The sequence below is a fragment of the Oratosquilla oratoria genome, chromosome 4, assembly GCF_046742065.1.
Source record: "Oratosquilla oratoria isolate Oo_2021 chromosome 4, ASM4674206v1, whole genome shotgun sequence".
NCBI classification, from domain to species: Eukaryota; Metazoa; Arthropoda; class Malacostraca; order Stomatopoda; family Squillidae; genus Oratosquilla; species Oratosquilla oratoria.
The window spans coordinates 32,809,070-32,836,314 of NC_134780.1; the positions used below are offsets into that span (position 1 = coordinate 32,809,070).

A 27,245-nucleotide genomic window follows, 5' to 3' on the forward strand; every position below is an offset into this window, starting at 1 on the left:
TATTATTATTATGATTATTATTATTATCATTATTATTATTATTATTATTATTATTATTATCATTATTATTATTATTATTGTTATTATCATCATTATTGTTATTATCATCATTATTATTATTATCATTATTATTGTTATTATTATTATTATTATTACTATTATTATTATTATTATAATTATTATTATTATTATTACACACACACACACACTCATAGACATATACTCGGTGGCGCAGTTGGTAGAGTGATGAACTATGAGCATGGTGGTGCCCGTAGTGCTTGGTTCGTATCCTGCCGAGGGCCGAAAGAATCTCGGTACAGCTGCGCTTCGGGTCGTTACTCTGACTCTCGTGGGCGTGGAGTTGTATGTGTGTGTGTGTGTAAGGTCATAGCATTACCCATAGATCGGACCTACGAGCTCTGAGCTCTCTTCCAGGAGGGAAATAGCTGTCGATCACGAGTCCAACACGTGATCCAAAGACCAAGTGAATACACACACACACACACAAACACAGATGCTCGAATGGATTACGAAGGAGGAGCATGCCGACTGGAAGCCTTTTGGTCCATAACTAGGACGGATGCGAAAAAATTATAATAACGATCTCACTTCTCACCAGACGCAAGGTAGGCTATGCCTGTCCTTGTCCGGCCTCTACGAATTTTCGCCAAAGGTCTCCTCTGTTCCGGAAGTCCTAAATCTCTAATAATTTCTTGGAATTTCCTTCCTCTTTGTTCAGCAGCTTCTTCCACTCCCCTGTGTCCATCGTTTCCTAGGTCGTTCTATCGGCCTCGTACCAGGATGAAACCACTCCAAGAATTTCTTTGCGTGTCTTGTGTCCTCCATTCTTAACATGCTCATACCATCTCAATTTGTTCTTTACAATTATCTTCAGCACTGATGTAACTCTTAATCTCTCCTTAATTTCTTAATTTCTAATTCACGTCTAGTCATTACTCGGATCATTCTCAGGATTAATACTGTTGTAAATATGACGAGTTAAACACCATATTAGGACGGAGCCTTTATTTGTACGACGTTTCGCTTATTACAGCTTTTTCAAGTACCTGAAAAAGCTGTAATAAGCGAAACGTCGTACAAATAAAGGCTCCGTCCTCATATGGTGTTTAACTCCTCAGTCTTGTCGGCAACTGCTACTTTCATGAAAAAAAAAGAATGTTGTAAATATAATGGTTTTGGCCTTTGTTGGGATGTTTCTATCCTTAAGTATGGGATATAATGCATTGATATTTGTATTTTATTTCTTAATTCTACTTTATATTTCTACGAAGATAATAATGTGTTAAATAAACAAATAAAAATATAAATGATAATGAATAAAATAAGATAGGTAAAGTTAAATAATAAACAAACAGGTAAATAGTAAATAATAATAAACGGACAGGTAAATAATATTAAATAATAATAATCAAATAAATAATCATAAACAGACAAATAATATATATATATATATATACATAAATATATACATAAATATATGTATATATATATATATATATGTTGGTACATTGTGACAAGTTGATGAAGGTGGAAAAAGAAGTCACGGGTCTAGTTCCGAGTTACTGAGTTTATTCCTGACCGGTTTCGCTCTATGCTTCTTCAGAGGAATGTGACTCTGGAGTGAAGCTGGCGGTATACATTATATATTTTTACTATATATTTCTTTGGCATTTATTTATCTATTCATTGTTATATATGTATGTATATTTTTTGATAACATTCTGTCACACAATGATATGCGATGAGATGTCATGTCACTTTAAATAAGCACATTTTTACTTATTTATTTATTTATATTTATTTTTATTTATATTTGTATTTGTATTTTCATTTTATTTCATTCATTTTATCTGGATATTTATCTTTATATTATTATATTATTTAATACTATAAGTTATCATATGACACTTTTTAGGATTCACACATTTCTACACCACTCACTTCACTTACAATGTTACACCCTCGATCAACATTCCACACACACCGGAGCTGTTTTGTAATAACATCACAACAATTTATTGTATTATTATCACTATTGTTCATTGTATTAAAAACCATTGTACAACCAAACGTAACCCACCTCCAAGGAGGGAACGCGGTCTTACTCAGACTATGTATACCGCCAGCTTCACTCCAGAGTCACATTCCTCTGAAGAAGCATAGAGCGAAACCGGTCAGGAATAAACTCAGTAACTCGGAACTAGACCCGTGACTTCTTTTTCCACCTTCATCATATATATATATATATATATATATATAAATATATATATATATATATATATATATATATATATATATATATATATCTATCAAATCAAGTAGCGTAGGTGTCGTAACACACGAATAAAATAAAAATTAAACCCACTCTCGGAGAAAGATAAGCTGAGATACAGAGTAAAACCGTATATTTCGACCACTGACTGTGGTCCTCTTCAGCAGTTACAATTATAGGGTACATAGACAAGAGGTTATAAACAGAGGTGGAAGGAGTATTGGGGGACTCAGTAAGCCTCAGGTCACTTGCCCCGAGTGAGGTCGGACGTTACGTCCTGTAGAGATGAACTTGTCAACCTCCTCACTAATAAAAAAGTTTCCTAATTATAATACATCCAAAGGTCAATGGTCACCTGATGCTATAACTAGTATGGCGGTTGACAAGTTCATCTCTACAGGACGTAACGTCCGACCTCACTCGGGGCAAGTGACCTGAGGCTTACTGAGTCCCCCAATGCTCCATCCTCCTCTTGTCTATGTACCCTATAATTGTAACTGCTGAAGAGGACCACAGTCAGTGGTCGAAATATACGGTTTTACTCTGTATCTCAGCTTATCTTTCTCCGAGAGTGGGTTTAAGTTTTATATGTATATATATATATATATATATATATATATATATATGTATATATATGTATATATATATATATATATAATAATAATAATAATAATAATAATAATAATAATAATAATAAATGGCAGGCATTACATCTTGCATGCGCTGCCTCTGCAGGAAGTTTATTCCATTCTATTTCCTGACAATTTGAAACCATTATTTCTTGTCTGATTCTCATTCAGTGTGAAAATTTTGTCACATGATGTTGCCAATTCCTTTTAGAATATTAAAGACCTGTATCAGTCATCTCAAAGTCTACGCTTTTTAAGGGAAAATAGATTCATATACTTTAGTCTATTTTAGTATGATTTATTTTTTATATTTTGAAACAGTTTTGTGGCTCGCCGTTACACTTTTTCCAAAATGTCAATGTCTTTAATGAGATTCGGTGACTATATGGAAACAGCATATTCCAGATGTGGACGAACTAACGATTTATAGCTTGTTAATGAGAGATGGAATTTTGAAGTCAAAAGATCGCGCAATCAGTCCTAGAATCTTATTTGCTTTCTCAGAGGCTGAAATACATTGCTTAGATGATTTGAGATCGTTACTGATAATTACGCCGAGATCCTTTTCACTTTCCACTTTTGTTGACGAATTTCCAAATAACTTGTAATCGTACTTACTGTTATTTCTACCTAGGTGCATAACTTGTGTTAAATTTTACTACTTTTCAAACCTATGTGCATAACTTGTGTTAGATTTCACAACTTTTCAGACCATTTCTAAATACCACCAGAGCAGGTGTGAAACCCTCGAAATCTCATTTACGAAGCTGAAGGTCATACTGCAACTGCTATCTCCCTCTGTACCGACCAAAGTGCATTGTTGTTGTGACCAGTAGGCCTACATATCGTGCGCGAGACAAGTGCACACAGGTTGTGAAACTTTGCGTTTATGAACATTGTGCAACATGGGACTTAAAAAAAATCAATAAATTGATGGCAGCATTTACGATAGTGAGATGGATGGATGGGGTAAAAGGGGCATTGGGAGAGAAGGGAATGTTTGTTTAGTAAGGAAGGGAGAAGGCAGAAGATAGGGGTGAGTGGAGAATGGTTGTGTATGTATGATGCTGAGATCCATAAAAGAGAGTGGGTGAGGGATTATGTGTGAATGATATTTTGACGCAGCCCGAAGGGATTTCATCTCATCTCTTTTTCTGCATGAGGGGACGGAATTGAATTGTATTTAGAATTTATTGATAATTTACATCAAAAGGATGTAGGCAGTATACTGTTCTTCACCCACAACTAGTTATTTATGTTTGACACAGTATATTGTTGCTCAAAGAGCATTACAATCGTGGTGCAAATTGTTTATAGTGTTTAAGAATCTTCTTTACTACATCATTATTCAATATCCAACATACCTGTTCTTTAACAGATGTTAGAGAGTTGTTTCTATAAGTTCGTATAAGTTCACATTCCAAAATGTAGTGTTCTAATGTGTACGCATTTCTCTTCTGATATAGCTGACAGCTCTCCTAATTCCTTCCAATTATCTGCCAGTAATATTTATACTCCAGTCTCATCCTCATTATGACCGTATCTACATATGATAAATTTTCCCATAGGTCACTTTACTATTTTGTAAGACATATAGGTAATGCTGCAAGCTTTCATCATGTACAACAGCCTCATTCAGTTTTATTTGTACTATTGCTTTCTCTTCTTTCTCATCTCACTCTTTATCATCCTCATGCTGGTAATACTTACTGTCTACATGTGGTTGTTTCAATGCATTTCTAGCCAATTCATCAGCCATTTCATTCAAGTGGATTTCCACATGCGAAGGTATCCATATAAATCGTACATGACAATTCCTTTCTTGTAATCCTATAATGACCTGATAATTTTTATGGCCGTCGCGCATAGGACTCGAATCTACCGCTCTGACGCCATAAAAATGATCTGATTGATGTCGCTGTTCACTAGCGAATTTCTCATACTACAACCTGTTTATATGCGTTTATTACATGGTCATCATATTGTTTACTTCGAAGAGCTTCTAAAGAACTTCTAATATCTACAAGTACATATATGTCTTTAACCATAATTTTTACAAATTCTAATCCTTCATGGGTAGCATGTAACTCAGCCTGCGTGGATGATATACTCGTGTTGTCACCAAGTCTTCCGGTAACTGTTTCATCAATATAACTGCCATCACAAGAGTAGTCTCTGATAAACAGCTCCACTTCCTGCTCGCCCATCATTCAAGATAGACCCATCGCAGTAGATTTGTACAGAATTCGTTTTAGGGAGTTCATCAGTCTTCTGTAGAACATCTGCTTTAGATATTCCGGATGCCAATCATCTTTCTTTCTACTAAGTTGTACAATATCTACTGTGATGCAGCTTTTCTGCCAGGGTTTAAACCTTTTATTTGCATGTGGACGTTCGCAATATGATAGAACCCCATATTCCAACATTAATACAGTGTTCTTGCAAATTTAGATACATTTCTTTTTCTTACACTAAAGTGTTGCAATGCAATAGTTAATGCGTAAGGGCAGCAGCTATTGTGAGTTCTTTGATTCCGTCCTCAGTACTGGGTAGATTCAGCTCTATTCTCATAATACCAATTCTAACGTTTCTTTGGAAACCCAATATAATCCTTTTTGCTTCGTTTTGAATGACTCCAAGCTTATGTATTTGCTTTTTTACTGTACATTAGTAGAACTGGTGCCGAATAGTCAATCAATGAACTAATTGAGCTAATGTATACCGCCCTTAGAACAGGAATTCCTGCTCCGTTTCCTTTCCATGCCAGAGCATTTAAAGGTCTTCAGCGCCCTTTGCAGGCATTTCTTAAGCTGTTTATTTCGCGCACTTTGCTGTGTGATGTGTATCCTATATACATACCTAAGTGTTTGTATGCATAAACTTTTTCTAGATTAGTTTGGTTCAAAACTAAGTCAAACTGCTTATTATTTTGAATTTTGGTTTTCTCATTACAGATTACTAAACCCATCTTATATATGATAACCTGAGTGCCACTGGGAAACTCATAAAGTCCACAAGACTATAAATTTAACCGAGCAAGTGGGTCTGCCCCATACCTATCATAGATCTATCTTCCTTCCATTTCGTTCTTTCCTTCCACTAAACCCCCAATTCCCCCTCCCTCCCTCTCCCCCATCTTATCTATCCTGCCCTCTAACTAAAAACTCATGTTTTGCTATGACGTTCATTAATATACTAAACAGAGCAGGAATTCCCAACTCGAGCTCTTTTTTTTATAGAATATGACCCTTGTAGCCTATCTATCACTCGAATAATTTTGTATCAACAGTAGTTTCCCAGTGACTCCCAAGTTCACAGGTTCTTCTAATATCACCTCTTTATTTGCCCAGTCAAAGGCTCCTTTTATATCTATGAAAGCCCTGCAGGTAGCCTCAGGATTATTTATGCAGTGTTTTTTCTTGCATAAAACCATACAAGTTCGGCGACAGTAACCCTTCAATCTTGTATAACAATCTGTTTAGTATTACCCTTTCCATAGTTTTACAGAAGCAGGATGTCATAGATATTGGATGAAAGTCACCATTGCTCTTTGGAACCGTTACAATTTCCATTCCTAGTGTAAATAATCTGCTTTATATGACGTAATGATCAGATCTAATAGCGGTCCATTCTTGATTCTAGCCAAGCAATTAACGATATCATTTCCTGGTGCTGTTGATATTCCATATTTTAAAACATTAAGTAATTCTTCGTGTGTTATAGGTACACACGTATCAGCGGGTAGTGTAATCTGACACTGTAGGCTACAATATCTTTTCTAAAACTGCTCCTTTCTTTTAACGAAATCTGCACTTCTGATGGTAGTTCACAGACTGGTAGATTTAGACCATTTCATGATGAGTTTATTAGCTTTCTCTCTAGCATCGGGGAAGGAACGAATTCCCCTAACTTTATTTACCTCTTTCCATATATACCCTAAATTTCTTGTTTTGCCTATTTTCCATAAAAAATCCATCCGATATCTATTTCTCACTTCTTGTTTGTTTTCTGTACACATTTTCGCAGTTTCTACCAGTGCTGCTTTAATGCTCTGATTGTTTTGATCCGCACTCCAGTCTTTATGCGCCTTTTTAAGTAGTTTGTTCCATCCTTGAACAATCTTATTAGCATAATTGTGTTTTCTTCGGCTCACCCCTTTTAAACTACATCTTGCACAGCATACTCTAACCTTCCTCCACGTGAGTAGGTTGTTCATTATTACCCAACATATTGATATCATCCAGTTCCTCTAAAAAGTGTAACCATCTTCGACCATTAAGGTTTCTGACACCCATCGTACAAAGTCGTTTATGGCTAGCATTGATATCACCAACTAGTAAACATGTATCATTTAAATAAGAACTGTATCATTAAATAAGAACTGTCATTTTTTGCGGGTTGCAAATACATGTTGACAATGAGTATTGTATTTCCTTCAGTATGGATCTTAACAATTAGAGTTTTTATTCAATTTCTTAAACCATAGGATCAGGTCCGTGGCTAGGAATTAGAAATTTGATAGCGAGGCCTAAACTTACAAAAGTTCGAAATTGAGGTTTTATTTTCGTGTAATATGATAGTCTTCTCTGATAAATCCCTCAAATTGTGAGGCCTACAGGATTATTATTTTCTTAACAGTTTAAACGAAATCCGTCACTGTTCTCTGCTCAAAACCTGAGCTGCACTTCCGCACGGGGCCCCCTTGAGATGCGGGGCCCAATTTGATCAAATCTGTCAAACAGGCTTAAAACAGGCCCTCCATAGGATATCAGTTCAGTTGATATGTCTTACTATATGTTGATAGACCTCTAATGTTATTCTATCTGCTGCTAAGTAGTAGCTTTAATAATTTCGTAGTTTTAATATACAGTAGTATCATCCTCGGTACCCGTTACCTGGAGGGCTATAACATACAGTATATATCGTATAACATCAGGTAAGCATGTACATCAATGGTTCCAGAGCGTAGACCATTCACATTCCAAGTTGATTATCTAAATTCTTAGCACCCGTTATTTATTACCGCCATTTAACTTTGTATTTTCATTTACACTGTAGCAACATCACGCCGTAAGAAATCGTATTATCTAAACTCGTAGCTCCCGTTATTTATGACCCCCATCTACCTTCGTATTCTTATTTACACTGTAGCAACACGCCTTAAGAAATCGTTTTCTTTAGTTACGCACAACGTATATAATTTCCCGTATAACAATTATGTAAATATATTTTAAATAATCGTTATACGTTGCCAATATTAATATGTAAATATGTACAAATGTATATACTAATATTCTGCATAGTAATAATTGTATCTTATAAACCAATTTGTTCACTATTCTACTAAATGTGTCATATGCCCTTTTTACGTTTTCCCAGCTAAGACAGCAGCCTGATACAGAAATACTTGGGTTGTGCTATCATATGTGAGTATGTGGGTCTGCCCCGCAGTGACCATAACCTGTCCGTTCTCCACTTCGTTCTTTAATTCTGCTAAATCATTTCAATTCTCTATCGTTCACTTTTACGGTTGTTACTTATGCTGAGCCTGTAAACCTATTTTCAGTATCGAAAATATTGGTGAACAACAATACAGTTAACGATATTGCCGTCAGTTGACCGGTAAAAGAGGTGTGAGGTATTAGTGACGTCACAAGTTCGAGTCGAGCTCGAAAAATCAATGTTTTTGTCCGTTAATAAGCTATATCGCTGGTTCTATTTAACATATTGTTTTTATTGTTATATCATTGTAAAGGGAAGAGGTAATACTTTAACTGGTGCTACTGTAGTCTGCAATCTACCGCGCGAGTAAGTGAATGGAGGGTGGGTGTGGTGTATACATTTTCGTTCGCGTGTCTGCATGCATGGGTTCATGTTTGGAGGTGGTAGTGGTAGGCAGCTACCGGTAAAGTTACAGGTTTTATCCAACAACCTTAACGATAGGTTACCGGCAAACATTCTGCTACCGTTAAAGCTTCGTTAACCGATAACTCGATAAGCTATACCATAACATTCAGAGAGCGGTAAGCACGTCTCGGCTTGGTGGTACTGAGTGACGGGCCCAGTGACCCACTAATTTTACCGGTTAAACTTTTACCATTAAGCAAGAAATATAAGTGCTCGGGTGCATCTAATGACTATGAAAGTTATGTATCAATACAGAGAGATTTAAAAAAGACAATAAGAAAAAGAAAACGACAATACGAAATGAACATCGCTGATAAATCCAAAGATAATCCCAAAGAATTCTATAGTTACATTAGAGATAAAAAGGTTGTTAGGAATCACATTGGTCCACTATTATCTGCTGACGGTCAACTTGAATATTCAAGTGAAGGAATGTGTAATATCTTAAACAATTATTTTAGCTCGGTATTCGTAAACGAAACACCTCAAAGTGAATTCCAAACTGAAACCTGTGAAAAGTCTGGGGTAAACTTACTACGGTAAATATAACAAAAGAAAAAATTAAAATGTGTATAGACAAACTCAAAGTTAATAAAACACCAGGGCCTGACGGTTGGCATCCAAGAATCTTAAAGGAAATGAAAAATGAGATTGTTGTTCCATTAGAAATTATTTTCAAGAAATCCATCATATCCGGAGATGTCCCAAGAGAATGGAAGATAGCTAACGTTACTCCCATATTAAAAAAAGGTGACAAAAAGAAACCAAATAACTATAGGCCTATAAGTTTGACTTCAATCGTAGGAAAAATAATGGAAACTATCATCAGAGATGCTATCGAACATCATTTAGAAAGTAACCGTTTGATAAATGATAGCCAGCATGGTTTCAGACGGAAACGTTCTTGCGTGACTAACTTACTCGAATTCTACAACACAGTTATCTCGAATTATGACAAAAGAAACAATATAGATTTGATATATCTAGACTTTGCAAAAGCTTTTGATACCGTCCCACACGAAAGACTACTTACTAAATTAGCTTTGCATGGAATAAGTGGTAGCCTATTAAGTTGGACTAGTAATTGGTTGAATGGTCGAAAACAGAGAGTTGTTTTAAATGGAAAAACTTCTGGATGGAAAAGTGTTGCAAGTGGAGTTCCTCAGGGTTCCGTTCTTGGGCCACTTCTATTCATAGTATATATAAATGATATAGACCATGGACTAAAATCTACTGTTTCCAAATTTGCTGATGGTACAAAACTGTGCGGAGTGGCAAATGATCACTCAAACCAATTAGATATTCAAGAAGATTTAGATCAATTACAGCAATGGTCTGAAAAGTGGCTAATGAAATTTAACACAAGTAAATGCAAGGTAATGCACATAGGTAAAAATAACAGTAAGTACGATTACAAGTTATTTGGAAATTCGTTAACAAAAGTGGATAGTGAAAAAGATCTCGGCGTAATTATCAGTAACGACCTCAAATCATCCAAGCAATGTATTTCAGCCTCTGAGAAAGCAAATAAGATTCTGGGACTGATTGCGCGATCTTTTGATTTCAAAAGTCCATCACTCATTAACAAGCTATATAAATCGTTAGTTCGTCCACATCTGGAATATGCTGTTTCCGTATGGTCACCGAATCTCATTAAAGACATTGACAGACTGGAAAAAGTACAACGGCGAGCCACAAAACTGATTCCAAATATCAAAAATAAATCATACGAAAATCGACTAAAACACATGAATCTGTTTTCCCTAAAAAAGCGTAGACTCAGAGGTGACTTGATACAGGTCTTTAAGATTTTAAAGGGAATTGACAACATCAAAAGTGACAAAATTTTCACATTGAATGAGAATCAGACAAGAAACAATGGTCTCAAACTGTCCGGAAATAGATTCAATTTGGAAGTAGGTAGAAACAACTTTGCCAACCGTGTAGTTAATGAATGGAATAAACTTCCTGCACAGGTAGTGCAATGTAGTTCAGTTCGAAGCTTTAAGAATCAGTTAGATAAATACCTAAGTAAGATGCTGTAATGATTATAATTTATCTTATATTATTTGTTTTTGTTTTGTTATAATTTGTCTGTCTGATTTTCATTTATTATTAGTTATATGTCAATTTATTATTATTTACTATTTACCTGTTTGTTTATTATTCAACTATACCTATGCATTTATTTATGTATTATATTTGCTATTTACATTATTATAGTTTTTATTTATTATTTTATTATTAATGTTATTTTTTTTTTCGCATCCGACCTAGATATGGATCAAAAGGTCTCCTATCGGCATGCTCCGCCTTTGTAATCCTTTGCAAGTATGTACCGCTAAGGTCTCGGTATAAACTTACCGAGACCTTAGCGGTACATACTTGCTTAATGATAAAAGTTTAACCGGTCAAATTAGCGGGGCACTGGGCCTGTCACCACCGTCACTCAGTACCACCAAGCCGAGACGTGCTTACTGCTCTCTGGGTGTGGTATAGCTTATCGAGTTACGGTTAACGAAGCTTTACCGGTAGCAGAATTTTTGTCGGTAAGCTATCATTAAGTTTGTTGCCGATAAAACCGGTAATTTCACCGGTAGCTGCCCACCACTAGTTATTACCCTATTTTAGGGCAATCAAGCCTAACCGTTAAACCATTACATTTCTAGTTCGTCCACAAATAAGGTTATTACCCTGTTTTAGGGCAATCAATCCTAAGCTGCGATAGACCTTAGGATTGGGCAAATTTTGGGGTACAATCTAGGGCAATCAGACACATTCACATTCCTTTAGAACATAACCAATTTATAATTTTATCTTTATTTTTTCGACATTGATAAATAACGAATATATATGATGGACAGGTATGATAATATCTGTCCAGTAACTCCTTGGCCTTTTAAAATTGTGGAGCTTATTCCTAAATCTCTTGTGGATGTAATTAATGCTTTACCACAAATATCAAAATTTGTAGACAAGCAAAAGCTAGATGATGAGTGGAGATCTCACTGTTTAGTACATGGGTTATCCAAACATATGTCTTGTGATGAGTACGGGAACATGGTTTTCAACAAAAGAAATGCAGCTGGAATTATATGCTTTCCCAACCTAAAAACTGTGATCAGTAGCTTACTGTCGCTGCCCTTTTCAAATGCAACTGTTGAATTTTTTTTTTAGCAAACTAAATTTAACCAAAACATCCCAGAGGAACAGTCTGAAAAATGAGACAATCTGTGGGCTCATGCACGCAATTTACCACAATCATGAAGAACAACAATGCAAAAGCAAATACCTTAATTATTGACGAAAGTTTACTTAAAGCTGTTAGAAATGTGAAAAGCAATGCTACTTGCAAAGACTCTGCTCCTCTAAGAGGAGAACCTAGCTCCAGTACTTAATGAAATAGCATGTTGCACCTATTTGGAACCAGGAGTTCTGTCTTTATTTTCTGGATTATGGTCTCCAGTACTTCATAAAATAACATGTTGCACCTATTTGGAAGCAGGAGTTCTGTTTTATTTTCTGGATTACGCTCAGTATTGTACTTGTTATTTTTATAGAAATTCCTAAATCTTTACATAAAGGTGACTTTGACTTACATAATACTGTTTTTATGCAGTTCTATTATTTGCCAGCAAAATATATATATATATATATATATATATATATATATATATATATATATATATATATATATATATATATAAAATAAATTTATAATTTAGGGTACTTGACTCAACTGTCTGGTGTAACGAAAGTATATATATATATATATATATATATATATATATATATATATATATATATATATACATATATATTAAATAAAGTTATAATTTAGGGTAATTGACTCAACTGTCTGGTGTAACGAAATTCTTTGCTGTGGAAGCACTGGAAATCTCCCATCCCTCCCTCTCCCCCATCGTATCTATACTGACCTCTAACTAAAAATAAATAGTTCAAATAAAAGTCCAAAATACTATAAATTTAGCCGAGGAAGTAGGTTAGCCCCACACCTATCGTAACCCCAAATTCCTTCCATGTCATTCTTTCCTTACACTAAACCCCTTAATCCCCTCCTCCCTCCCTCTCCCCCATCTTATCTATCCTGGCTTCTAATAAATAATTCAAAAAGAAAACTGCCTTTATCTTATCCATATCACATGGAATTACACCCTTATTACGACACAAGCATTTTATACACATCTCTCTTTCATTATATTGCCGTGCAATGTTTCAGGAATACTGGCCCACTTGAGAATCATTTCATCTCTCACATCCGATTTTTCAGGGCCCCATAACGAAGTTGCCGTGTTATTCTTTCCATCTACAGTATTTCTCACTTCACTAGTTTGTGTTGTACCTTCGCTGTGCTTTTCATATCGTTCAGTCATGGTCCTTTATTTTCCTCTACCATCTTCTGCAGTGTGCGAATTTCCTGTTATAGTTGTTGTACTACGTCGGCAATATCCCACAGTTTTCCTGGCACCTTAGCACTTTCCGTTGTCATCGGAATAACACCCGATGTAGTTCTATTTCTATTCGTTGGCAATTTTCCATTTTGTTTCATCCTTTTCTTCCGTGCGTTTTCGGGCGATGGTGGTGGTTCCTCAACTGGTCGTAGTTCTTTTCTTTTACCAGGTTGCTCTTCCCCTGTACTTTGGAGTTGCTCTGTGCGCAGCTGTGGTTTCTTTTCGCATAGCACGTGGCCGGCATTATGTTCGCTAGAACAGTTGCAGCACCGCGGAGTAACACTGCCCATTTTTTTTTTTTTTTTTTTTTTTTTTTTTTTTTTTTGGTACCACATTCATGCCATTTCATATCCGCTGCATCTACAGGTGTTGGCCATTGCACTTCCATATCCGATTCGCTATAAGTAAGATGCAAGTCATGTTTCAATAATGCTATTGCAGTTCTTTCTTCCTCTAAATTGTTTCCAAGTTCCTGACCACCACTCGCTCCAGCCATAATGAAAGGCGTGGGCCGCTATGCCCAACGATCGTCATAACTGCTCGTTTGGTTACCAGGGGTTCACAGTTCGTTAGTCACCACTAAGCACTATGTCGTAGCGACAATTTCACACCTCCAGGTGTAGGTCCGTATTCATTGAGAGCCAAGCACGGAACCGAGGGCACGGAGAATGGGGGTCACCGATTAAATGAAGCGGCCTTGCTGTGGATGTGCTTTGTCTTGCTACATTGCTTCTGACCCAGGACAATGGGCGAGATGCAGGGATGACCCGTAATTCAGGAGGAGCCAAGATAAGGGGGAGGGAGGGTGGTGAATGAGAATGGAGTATGTGGGGACGGAATGGGTGGGAGTGAATTTGTAAGAGGCCGGTAGATAGAGGGGTAGGTGAAAAAATATGCAAATTTTATGACTTGTATGTTTTGAAACAATGGCCGAGAGCAAGTGCAGAGTTGCACATTCTCGCTTGCCGTCTGGTGTCTTGTAAAAATAGAGTGCTGATATGATGAAATGTAAACATTTTAAGCCACGTTCCGCTTGCGACAGAATGCTTACGTAAACAGTATTGCTTGAGACAGTATAACAGTCTTCTGATTGGAGAAAAGGGTGGAGGAGGAGAGAAATTATTGGTGCACGAAGGTAAAGGCACGCCCTTAAAGGGTGGCACTTATTTGTAACGTTCAAAGTTATCGGATGAATTAAATAGTGACGTCGGAGCAGGCTTGGCCTGGTGGATGTACAAGGATCCCAAGCGGGGAGTCCCTTGGTGTAGCTTGAAAAACCAAGTGTAATTATTCAGAAGAAAAGAAGAAAACTATATCTCCGTTTTAATTCACCCCATCAAGAAACTTTAATGACTGGTGACCGAAGCTTTGGTGGAAACATACTTAAGAGAAGGAAGAGGCACGGGGCCTACAGATGAATAACATAAGTGACTAAGTGTTAGTGGCAGTGGAGCTAAAAAAAAACCACATGGCTTTGTTTTTGGCTACCTCCCTTGTAAGGGGGAAAAACCGTTGGTATATATATATATATATATATATTGAGACATTCTGACAGGTTGATGTAAGCGGAATAGGAAACACAGGAGTCTTAGTCTTGAGTTTATTCCTGACTAGTTTCGCAGGTATGCTTTTTCAAAGGAATATGTGTACAAACGGGCTGTGGGCATTATATACATGGGGTGGACCTCACCACCTCTCCGAGTTACCATAGTTGGTGGCGAATGTGAACATCACATTGTGTCTCACGTAACAATGAAGACATTTTTACAATTAAATATGATAACACTAATACAAAAGAAATTATTAATAGAAAATGTAACAATAGTAATGATAACGATGAAGATAAATATTCAAATAATAATATTGACAATAATAACAAAAATGATAGTAGCAATACAGGAAATAATAACAATAAAATAAAAGTAATAATAATAAAAACAATAATAAAGATAAAAATGATAATACTAATAACCAAGAAATAAAAATTATTAATAGTAATTATGACAATAATAGTGAAAACAATGATAATAAAAACGAAAAAATATTTAAATAGTAACAATAATAATAACAATAATAATAATAAAGAAAAAGAAAGTAATAATAATAAAGATGGTAATAATAAAAATAAAAATGTAATGATAAAATTATAAATATATAATGATAGAAATAATAAATAAAAAATAAATAAGTTATAATAACAATGATAATAATAATAGTGTTGAAAATAAATAGTAACAAATAGCATTAAAAGAATAAATCATGATAAAAAGTTGGGGCAAGGTAGCATGGAGGAACTTCAGAGTGAAAGGAAGAAAGCTGGAGAGGGTAGGCCGAAGTGGGAAAAAGGTATCTACTTAGGGTCTGGGAAGCCATTCTTGGAGGGCAAGTGTCGCGGTAGATTTTGTCCATTTCGAGTCACCAGTTCTCTTGTTTGTGTTTTTGTGGTTGGCAATGTAAAGTGATTCAATTATTTTCCGTTGTTTCTTGTGTAGTCCTTTAGCTAGAATGGTGGAACCCTCCCAGTTAGGCAAATGTCCCTCTGTGTCAATGTGGTTAACTAGAGCGTTGGTTTCTCGGTGGTGTCTAATACTTCTTTGTCGCGGCTAGTGCCGCTTAAATTGTTTTTATCGGCTTAAGAAACCTGCACAGCGAAGCTATAGCGGTAATCCCCTACCACACTCCTGGCCAAATGGCCACTTCCGGAAGGGAGTGTGTGGTTTGACATTCCGCATAAATCATCGGAAATTTAAAATTCCCGGCTCTGTGCAGGTGGCGCAAGCGTCTACAACCCCACCTCCCCCTCCCTATCCCCTCCCTTCTTACTCGGCTGCACGGATTGAGCCGTCACTTCAATGAGAAATGAAGGCTTCGCCTGTGGGAGGAGGGAGGGACCCTAAATCTGTGCAGGTTTCTTAAGCCGATAAAAACAATTTAAGCGGCACTAGCCGCGACAAAGAAGTATTATCGGCTGAGAAGAAACCTGCACAGCGAAGCTAAGCATGAGACGAGGATAGGTGGGAGGAGAAGGTGAAGCCCAAATTGTAGTCGAGGACAGGGCTCAAGCCGTTATTACGTGTGTCTCGTATGGGAGACTATTCATCTTATCATTCAGTAGAGGGGAGACAAAAAGCATCAAGTACTTATATCGATATCAATATCAATATATATATATATTCATTTGTTTATTTTTTATAAAAATAATATTGTACAATTTACATAGTGCATAAATTCTATGTAGAATATTGTATCTTGCTCAGCGGTTCCTGGGCCTTCCCCTACCCCTCGGTCGCCCTTTGCCCCCCTTCTTTTGCGAAGAGAGGGGTGGAGCCGTTCCCATGGCGACACATGGGACAGGGGTGATCGAGTGGTAGAGATACCGTGTCTTGAAGGAAGTTGCTGATGCCCAGCCCCCGAGGTCCTGCACCCGTTCCACAGAGTGGGTGCGGAGAAATGCCAGCGATGCCGCGAGGCCTCTGATGTTGTGGGCGTGGGGGGCATGGCCCGGGTCGGCCTTCTCTATAACGCGGCAAAGTAGACGCGCCAGGGACCTCGGGGTTAGGGGGTTCCGAGATTTCGAATTGTAGAAGAGATGATCCTCGGACACCCCTTCCGTGCGTTCCACGTAGTCTTTAAACGCACGGACCGGGCACAGCGGGTGCGGGTTTCCTTCCTCCAGGAAGGATGGTATTCTGATAGGGCCAATCATGTCGTCCGCCTGCTCATTCTTGGCTAGGAATGTAGGTGATGGAGCGAGAGTTAGGGCAGAGCAGTCCTCCTCCAGTTTGGAGAAGGACTGGTGGCGGGTGATCGCCGCCAGCTGTGACGCCCTGTAACCCGTAGCCAGGGCGAGCAGAAAGACGGCACGTTGAAGGAAGTGTTCCCCCTCCATGATGGTCCCTTCGAACGTCAGGTACTGCAGAACACGATGCAAGGACCAGGCTAGGACCGGCTGACGTCTCGGCTCTCTCGAGGCGCGGATCCCCTTCATTAGAAGGTTTCGCTCCCTTTGTGGCACTCTGATGTTCATGCCGAAGCAGAGTGGATCAGCGAGGGCTGCGTAGTGAGCCGAGATCGTCGCCGGTGCCCTGTTGGTGGTGTCAGCTAGCCAAGACAGGAAGTCCAGAACTGTGCTAGCGGAGATGGTCACTATCGCGTGTCTCCGAAGGTTGGGAGGGTTGTTGGATCTGGATGACGGTCGGGACCGTAGCGAAGACGCGGTCTGTCGCTTCCTGGTCGAACAGACCACGGGAAAGGGGAGCTGCTCTCACCACGCCCCGGCGAGCTATCTCCGGGGCCGACCGCGTTGCAGACTGACGAGCTGCCAAACGAGCCGCGGTGAAGGCCCTCGCTGCTGGGGGTAGGGCTGATGACGCCATGTTGGCTGTACCCTCTGCCACGGTAGAGAGTGCCGCCAGGGTGTCTCTGCATACAGAAAACACGCGAATCAAATTAGTAGGGCGAGAAGGATCCCGATCCCCGGAGGGTGTAATAAAGTCACATCGCTCAATTGTAGAACGTATAACATATGCGAGGCCGAGGTCGTTTCCGAACGACCTCGTCCTCGGGCGCTAGTCAAGAGGCTCCGTCCTGGGTGAAGACGCTACCTGAGCGTCTCTCGCCAGGACAGGTCTGGACCCTCTGTATAGATTGAAATATCCCACTCACCTCAATTCTTCCCGCGGGAAGTCCTCAAAGCTCGTGGCGAGCGTCGTCAGCCAGTTCCTCATCATCGCGATTGCCGTGACGGTCGAGATGGTAGAGGCAAGGTCTTGTCTGGTCGAGGCCTCCGTCGTCAGCAACTTAGCCTCCGGTTCACTAAGTTGATGGGGGAGGGCGGGGTCCCTGCCCGAGTGCCATAAGCAATCGCGCAGGCCCTCCGGCGCGAAGGGTGGTGGCAGGACGACGGGGAATGATGAAGGGATATGCCGTCGAGGAGGAACCGTCTTGGGTTGGTCTTGGGCCCGCTCGAAGAGAGCAGGGATGTCTAAGGCCTTCTCCCCTTTCTCCTGCGGGAACCAGGCGTTTGGGGAGAGTGCTACCGCCGGCGAGTCCCCCGACCTGTCGACAAACATATGCCCATCAGGGTTTAAACGAGGGTTCTCCAGGAGAGCACCTAATGCGTCCAGAGTGTTAGAGGTGGAAATCCTGGAGGGCGTGGAGGCCGGGGCGGAGAGGGGTCGAATCTTATATAGAACCTTAGCCCCCTCCTCGTCGTTGGCCCACTTTAGGATAACGTCATCTCTCCTCCTCCAGCCCTCCGGTAGCGAGTAGTCGGGAGACCAGGCCACTAGCTTGTGGCCTTCTCCAAACGAGTACTCCCAGGACCGGGGAAGGTCACACCATGAGAAGGGGCGGAACTCAAAAGAGTCCGTCATGGTAGGAGGATAAGGTAAAGAAGAACTGTAGTGGTCCTCCACCCCGTCCAACCCGACGGACGTCTGATTGGGGGGTTCCTCCTGAGAGGGGCATTTAGTCCTATACCTGTCGCCGGCACGGAGGGGCGGAGGGAAGGACCAGGAGGGAGAGTGGGAGGGGGGGCTAGAGCCGTAGGTTCAATAGGAGGTTGCTCTGGAGAGGGGTGCGTTATGATTTGCGCGGCCTGAAAGGCCGGATAATGTGATAGGGCCGATTCAAGGACGGGGCCTATCAGGGACGGAAGGAGGGCAGCCACTTGGGCAGCCAGAGTTCCCTCTCCCCTCGTTTCGTCCTCCGGCTCCCTGCCCTTGTGGGATTTACGGCGAGGAAAAGGAGAGCGAGGAAGGGAGGGTGAGTTGGGGGGAGAGGCTGTGGAGGGTGGGGACAAGCTGAGCGTCCTGGACCTCGGTGAGGCAGACCTCTTTTTCGAGCGAGATTTCCTGCCGGGTTCACGCGAGTGAACTAGGGAGGAAGACGAGTTCGTGGGGGTGCTTGACAAAGCAAGCCGTAAGGGTTTTAAGGACCCTTGATGGTCGGATGTATGGGGCTGCCGAGAGGCCTGAGGACGCTCGGGGACACCATACTCCGCAACATCAGACTCGTCCCCTTGTACTCCGAGAGGCCCAGGTTGTGCACCAACGGAAGTCTCGGAGACATAGGGAGACGGATGGCGAGGGCGAACGAGGCCCAATTCCACGCCTAACGCCGGATCCGCCCACACTAGGGGGGGGGTCGTCAGCGGATTTCAATTTCCGAGCTCTGCGCCATGCCTCCCGAAGGAGTTCGAGGGCAGCTAGCTTGGAACGGGTTTTGGGAGGAGCAGCACGAATCTCCTCAACCCGCGCTTTGCACACAACGCCAGCTTGTGAGAAACAAGGGGTATGGCGGGAGCAGAGGTCGTGGTGGCCGTCTGACGAGATCCTGGCTGTGCAGCCGGATTCCACACACAAGCGTTTGGTCTGAAAATAGAATAATGGTAATCATAGACGGGGTGTCCCAAAGGTGTCTGGACACAACACCGAAGGGGAAAAACTGCAGGAGAACAGGTAGGGCTCCCTACGAGAACACGAGCACGAGCAGGAACCAGACTTACCTGCATGAAAAGAAGGTGGGTTGTTGAGTGACCGACTCGTCTGGTTCCGCGATGCTAAGTAACGGCTCAATCCGTGCAGCCGAGTAAGAAGGGAGGGGATAGGGAGGGGGAGGTGGGGTTGTAGACGCTTGCGCCACCTGCACAGAGCCGGGAATTTTAAATTTCCGATGATTTATGCGGAATGTCAAACCACACACTCCCTTCCGGAAGTGGCCATTTGGCCAGGAGTGTGGTAGGGGATTACCGCTATAGCTTCGCTGTGCAGGTTTCTTCTCAGCCGATAATGTCCGCTTTGTGTTCCTTGAGTCTGTTGTTAAGTCCTCTGTATGTCTCTCCGTAGTATGCACAGTCACATCCTTTGCAGGGAATTTTGTAAACGATGCTATTGTCACGGTTCGTCTTGGTTCTGTTGGTGGTCAAGTGTCCTATTTTCTTCCCTGTGTCATTTACTATGATGAGTCCTGTCTGTCTCAACGTTTTGGAAAGCATGTGAGAGAGGCCAGAGTTAGGAACCACAAGGTATCGTAAATTTGTCCTCTCTTCACATCCTTTCCTCTGTCTGATTTTAATGGCTTTCCGTAGTGACGTCCCTAACATGCCCTCTGGGTACCTTAGGTTCCTGAACGCAGCGGTTACGTATTCAATTTCCTCTTGTAAATACTCTTCGCTGCATATTCTAAGAGCCCTAAGGTAAAACCCAATGATAACCCAATTTCTTTTGTATTAGTGTTATCATATTTAATTGTAAAAATGTCTTCATTGTTACGTGAGCCACAATGTGATGTTCACATTCGCCACCAACTATGGTAACTCGGAGAGGTGGTGAGGTCCACCCCATGTATATAATGCCCACAGCCCGTTTGTACACATATTCCTTTGAAAAAGCATACCTGCGAAACTAGTCAGGAATAAACTCAAGACTAAGACTCCTGTGTTTCCTATTCCGCTTACATATATATATATATATATATATATATATATATATATATATATATATATATATATGTGTGTGTATGTATGTATTATTATTCTCATTATCATCATCATCATCATCTTCATCATCATTATCATTATTATTATTATTATTATTATTAGCATTATTATTATTATTATTATTATTATTATTATTATTATTATTATTATTATTATTATTATTACTATTATTATCATTATTATTATTATTTTGTTATTATTGTTATTATTATTATTATTATTATTATTATTATTATTATTATTATTATTATTATTATTATTATTATTATTATTATTAATATTATTATCATTGTTATTATTACAATTATTATTATTATCATTATTGTTGTTGTTGTTGTCGTTGGATGCAGCGTTTGATGTGGCTCAGCAGTCCGATCCTGGCACGACAGTCTCTATCACAGATGTGGCACACAAAGTCGGTCGGTCATACGAAAGTAAGGTCTTGTGTGTGAGGAATGTGGACCTCGCACACAAGACCTTAGTTTCGTATGATGTAACGAGTCTGTTCACAAATGTTTCTATTGAAGGTGCGTTGAAGGCAGCTAGGGAGGTGGTTTCCAACATGAGAGATGAGGATTTACCTCGAGGTAAGGAAGACTTTTTGAAATTAATTTCCCTGTGTGTGAGGTTTGGCTCCTTCGTCTTCAATGACGAAGAATTTTTTCCAGTGCCGTGGGCTCGCAATGGGGAGTCCCCTCAGTGCAGTGTTAGCCTCATTGTATATGGAATTGTTAGAAAGAAATAATTTTGTGAACGTAATGGGCCAGGATACCACTTGGATGCGATACGTAGATGACGTACTTGTCGTTGCCCCGAGGGAAACCGATCTTAACGAAAATTTGAATAGGTTAAACGGGATAGAAGAGGACATTCAGTCCACAATGGAACATGAAGAGAGTAATAGATTGGCCTTCATGGACACGGTGGTTTGGAGAAAAGGGAATAAGACCGCATTTTCAGTTTCCAGGAAAAGCACCAATAAGGATGACATCGTGCATTATTACTCGGCCCTCAACGACAGAATTAAAAGTGGAATTGTCATTGGTTTCTTCCTGAGAGCTTTCCGAATATGTAGTGAGGAATTCCTCCAGGAAGAGATCAATCACATTTTTTATATTTTCAAAAAACTACGGTATCTAGAAGGTCTGTTACACAGATTGAGGGAGAAGGCCCATAAGAATAAATAAAAGAAGCAGAGGGGATAAAGGAGGAGAGAGTGAGGTTGACAGTGGTGGGTTTTTGTCCGTCCCCAACTTAAGACGCACGAGTGAAATGGAACAGTTGTTTTCCCGGGCAGGGTTGAAAAAAAAAAAAAAAAAGAAAAAAAAAAAAAAAAACCGTACCTATGAACACAAAAGCGACGTCAGAGCTCACAGAACTTCAAATTCGTTAGTGGTCCACCTTGACAATGTTGGCCACCTACCAGATTGGGAGAGAACAGAGGTGCTACATAAAGGTCTAACGAAACAGAGAAGAAAAGTAATTGAGGCAGCCTAGATCATGTAGCAACCACCGTGATGTATTTGTCAAATTGGCGAGAGTAACGGCCAGCTTGGTTCTTCGTGATGCCGAACGGAGGTGCATGAGGAGCGAAGACGAACGGGGAGGAACGGGGTAAGCTGGGAGTATATAAGCTGCCAATGATTTGTTTATGTACACTGAGAAAAGATTTTCCGCTCTGTATGGACACTCTCGCTTCGTCGTCTCGCCACGTGATTCTCAAGATTTCAGCCGCAAATACCCGAGTCACTCGCTCTGTTTGTCGTGCTGCCGCTCATAATACGTTTGCCCTGCTACCCGAGCTAATTCCCTCTTCCTTCGCGGAATCTCGCTCTGGCAGGTTATGCCCCATATAACTCTCCCTGCACGGTTAGCGTAGCCCTTGTGGTTCTTTTAAAAATCGTTTTCACGGCGGGAGAGGGGGGACCCTTCGTCAAGCATTAGCCCGGTCTCGCGCACCCTCGCGCAACCGAGCCTCGTAATTTCGTTAACTGCTTACAGATAGACAGGATAAGACACGGTACGAACGCGCTAGGTAACGCCCGCGATCTCTTGCCTTTAAATTGCGATTTTTTTTTTTTTTTTTTTCCCGTTCAAGTTGTTGAGGATACGTAGGATTCACACGCGTTAGCATATCAGTGCCGCCATGGCGGCATCTGATACCGTTACTGGCGTGGTGAAGCGTAGGCGCTGCGCTCCAGGATCAGAGCCTCCATCTGATGATGAGGCTGCCGTGGTGATGGCCCCTCCTCACAATAGGGGTGGCAAGCTCCCCACTTTCAAGGTCGTACCCTCAGCAGGGTACGACACGGCTTTTGAAGTGGTACGAGCTCTTGAGAGGGGTCCCCTCCACGGTAAACTGATTTCCCTCCGGCCCCTCGGCGACGGTAACTTGTTGCTGTTACCGAGCAGTTACCAGCTTGTCGAGGAGCTTGAGGCGGTCACTTCGTTGAATGGACAGCCTCTGACCCTGGAGCGTCTTAATCCCGAAGACAAGCGACAAAGACTCGTGGTACACGACTACCCGACCTCATACATGACCGAGGCCATTGAGGACCATCCTCAGGTGATCGGGGCCATGAGAATGCGTCGCTGGGATAAGACGCCCACCCGCCAGGTTATCATCACCATTAAAGGAGAACCATTCTCACGTATCGACCTGGGGATGTATGGCAGCTATGATGTACGAACGTACATTCCTGATCCTCTCCATTGTTTCAGATGTCAGCGCTATGGTCATCACCAGGCGAGGTGCTCAGCGAAGCAACCCAAGTGCGGTATTTGCAGCTCGCCTCACGCCACCGAGACTTGCCTCGACAAGTTCAAGGCTGGCGCTGAGACAGTTGCCAAATGCCCGAATTGTAGCAAGAAGCACCACGCTTGGAATACCGGGTGCGCAGTGCGTAAAGTTCAGGCCATTGCCTCTAAGGAGAGGACAGAGAAGCGACAGGACTTCATACCTGCCCCCCCAGGAACATTTGTATGGGGCAGCAGGAAACACTCTCCCACCACAGTAACACAACCACCTACACATAACGCTCCTGATTTAAACAATCAGGAGCAATTTCCGTCACTAAACCCAGACCCCACACAGACACAACCAGCTCCCAAGAAAGCTAGCGCACCCCAACCCACGTCAACCTCTAAAACCGCACCCACTTCCAAACCCGCTACCAAATCCGCACCCACTTCCAAACCCGCTTCCAAATCCGCACCCACTTCCAAAACCACACCCGCCTCCAAACCCAACTCTAAAGCCAAACCCACGCCCCCTGTACCAACCCCACGAGCACAGGACAGACGGTCCCCTCCACCTCAATATCCGTCCGATATCATCCCCCTTAGGGAGGATGATATCGACCTGATTGTGACTGGTGTCGTTGCTGCAGTAGCTACCACCCTTGGAGAAACTGATCCAGACAGGACACTAGTCATCGTGGACAGGGCCGTCAAGAACGTGCTCAAACTCCTTAAAGAGAAGAGGAACCCTAGACGAAAGGAGAGGACTCCCTCCCCCTCCCCCTCCCCCTCCACCTCCTCCTCTCCTGCCTCCTCCCCCGCCTCTTCCACTACCTCTTCCTCAACCTCCTCCTCTTCCTCCTCCTCCCCTTCCAATTCCCCCGAGCCAGCCAAACCCACTTTCACCATTGGGAAATCGACACCCACAACATCCAAGACGAGGAGAGTGTCTTCTGCCAGGCCCCAACGCCAACTTGCATTGAGGCTTGAAGACTCCTCTTCTGATGAGGAGGAAAAGGCGTCCACTGTTCTAAAGTCGCAACCCATCTTGTCGTCTGACCGGGGACAACAAGATGAGACCTTCATGGAAACTGACAGGGAAGAACATCGCCCTGTTCAATAATCACTTGAGGTTGCTACAGTGGAACCTTAACGGGTTCCGCAGTAAAAGTTCGTATCTCCTTGCGCTTGCGCAAGAGCATGATTACGATATCATGCTTCTCCAAGAGACATTGGTGAGCGACGAGGTGCGATTTCCGGGATATCGCATCTTTTCCCTCCCTCGTTCACTCGCTGCTAGGGGGGTGCATGATCTTAGTCAAATCATCCATCCCCTGCAGTGAAATCACGGACCCTGTATCATGTGGGGATGGTGTGGAAGTTCTTGCGGTTCGACTTCATCGGGCCCACGAAACGTACACCATCTACAACATATACAGGGGCCTGAGAGCGGAACTGGACCTTGGAGAAGTATGTACTCTTGCTGCGGACAGGCTCCTCATCATAGGAGGGGACTTCAACGCCCACCATGATATTTTGATGTCGACCCAAGGGCCCAATGTCGCTGGGCGCCACTTAAGTTCAGTATTAGATGAATGCCCTGACATTGCGTTGTTGAATGATGGAAATCCGACGCACGTGCAAGGTGGACGACTTGATCTGACCTTGGCGACGGCCACTCTCCTCCCTAGGGTAACCTGGGAGGTGCATCCTATTGTCACTAGCGATCACTTCGGTGTCTCTGTGCACATACGGGATTCACCACCCATACCAGCTGTATTACCTGTTCCCAGGTGGAAGACAGCTTTGGCAAACTGGCCAGTGTTTGAGAAGTCTGTTGAAGAATGGGCAGCGTCCTACGTCCCACCACAAGACGTGGAAACGTTGGAAGCTGACTTTTCTGCAGCCATTCAGGTGGCTGCCAACAGAGCCATCCCAAAGACTCGCCAGTCCCCCAGAGAACATAAGAACAGCTGGTATTATACCCCCGAGGTGAGAGAGGCCAACCATCGGGTGAACATGCTTAGGCGTGTTTTCCGACGACACCGAACTCAGACCAATTTGGCCAACTTGCGCGCTGCAGTACATGACGCTCACGTCATAGCTGCAGATGCCAGAAGAGCTAAATTTCTTGAATGGTGTGAGGGCTTTACTGCTCACACCTCCCTAGCAGAGCTGTGGTCTAAGCTCCGTAGGGCTACTGGCAGGACTCAACCACGACGCACTCATCATGCCCCTGATGCTGAGGCGAAGCGGCTGGTGCAGGAGTTTGTCTCTCGCTCCAGCAGCACCTCACTCCCGCAGTGTGTTCAAGACACATTGCAGGACCTCCAAGGAGTGAGGCGCCATGGTGTGAGGAGCTACGGGTCACGCACAAGACCAGCTCAGACACGGCACCTGGAGAGGACCTCATCACCTACTCCATGCTGGCCCACCTTGGACCAGCGGGTGACGAGGCACTTCTAAGGGTGATAAACGCGTCTTGGAGGACTGGCAAGCTACCAACAGCCTGGAAGACGGCAATCATAACGCCAATTCCAAAGCCAAAGGAACCAAGTGCTTACCGCCCCATCAGCCTGACAAGCTGCATGGGAAAGACAGCGGAGAGGATGGTGCTAAACAGGCTGCTGTGGAAACTGGGCCCATTGCATGAGCATATCCATGCTTACTGCAAGGGCACTGGCACAGGAAACAGTATAGCAACACTCCTCAATGCTGTCAGTGGAACACCGTCCATTGTGGTCTTTTTGGATTTGGAAAAGGCGTTTGAGCTGGCCAGTCCACTTGTGATATTAGACACCCTTGCTCGCAAGGGCGTAAAAGGCAAGCTGCTTTCTTGGATTGCTGACTATCTCAGTCACCGGTCTGCGAAAGTACGCTTTCAAGGTCACATATCAGAGGCCAGAATGTTGGAGAATGGCACTCCACAGGGGGGGGGTTCTCAGCCCCACTCTGTTCAATGTGCTCGTCTCCAACATTCTGGAACTACCTCTACCACAGGGGTGCAAGGTCATCTGCTATGCAGATGACATTGCGCTCTTAATTACTGGGAAACGGCAGTGCTTCAACAGGGCCCAACGCTGTTTAAGCACTGTGGCGACGGAATGTAGCAGGTTGGGGTTAAAGATCTCCCCTACAAAGTCGAAAGCTATGGCACTGAGACTCAGGATAGAGGGGAAGCACCTCACCATCCAGGACCTTGGGCTGGACTGGGTTCACCAGTATCAGTACCTGGGGGTCTGGATTGATGAGAGGCTCACCTTTCAGAGGGAACTTACCTATCTCAAGGAGAGACTGAAGGCAAGAACCACAGTTATGAGAGCAATGACGGGGAAGGCACTCGGTGCCACGCATCGGGTCCTTCGTCCGCAGTCTGGTGGACTACGCTGCCCCAGCTCTCATAAATGTGGCGACTGCCAAGCTTGAAGACCTGGAGCCTTGCCAAAATGCCGCAGCAAGGATTATCCTAGGAGCTCAACCTTGGACTAAGATCGTTAACCTCCGAATGGAGGCTTCGTTGCCTTCATTAACATCACGGGTCAGAAGGCTGGAGGTCGACTTTCTTGCCAAGTTGGTCCAGAGCCCCAGGATAACTGAGCTGAGTCAGAGCCTTGTGACAGCTCTGGGACGGTTGGGTACTTTTATCCATTCCGATACCTGGCTGGCACAGGCGGCAGGGATCCTGGACTCCTTCAAGCTCACTA

General features: G+C 42.4%; 2 protein-coding genes across 4 annotated transcripts in view; one reads left to right on the plus strand and one right to left on the minus strand.

Annotated features, from left to right (window-relative positions):
• Window positions 1-27,245, plus strand: part of LOC143024756 (Na(+)/citrate cotransporter-like) — a 143,323-nt gene that overhangs the window by 28,782 nt on the left and 87,296 nt on the right. The window lies entirely within an intron of this gene.
• Window positions 17,421-18,798, minus strand: LOC143024319 (uncharacterized). The gene is made up of 2 exons (XM_076183117.1): window positions 17,967-18,798; window positions 17,421-17,723 (listed from the first exon to the last, which is right to left on the minus strand). Exons 1-2 carry the CDS (start codon window positions 18,674-18,676, stop codon window positions 17,432-17,434), a joined length of 1,002 nt encoding a protein of 333 aa, XP_076039232.1. The 5' UTR covers window positions 18,677-18,798; the 3' UTR covers window positions 17,421-17,431.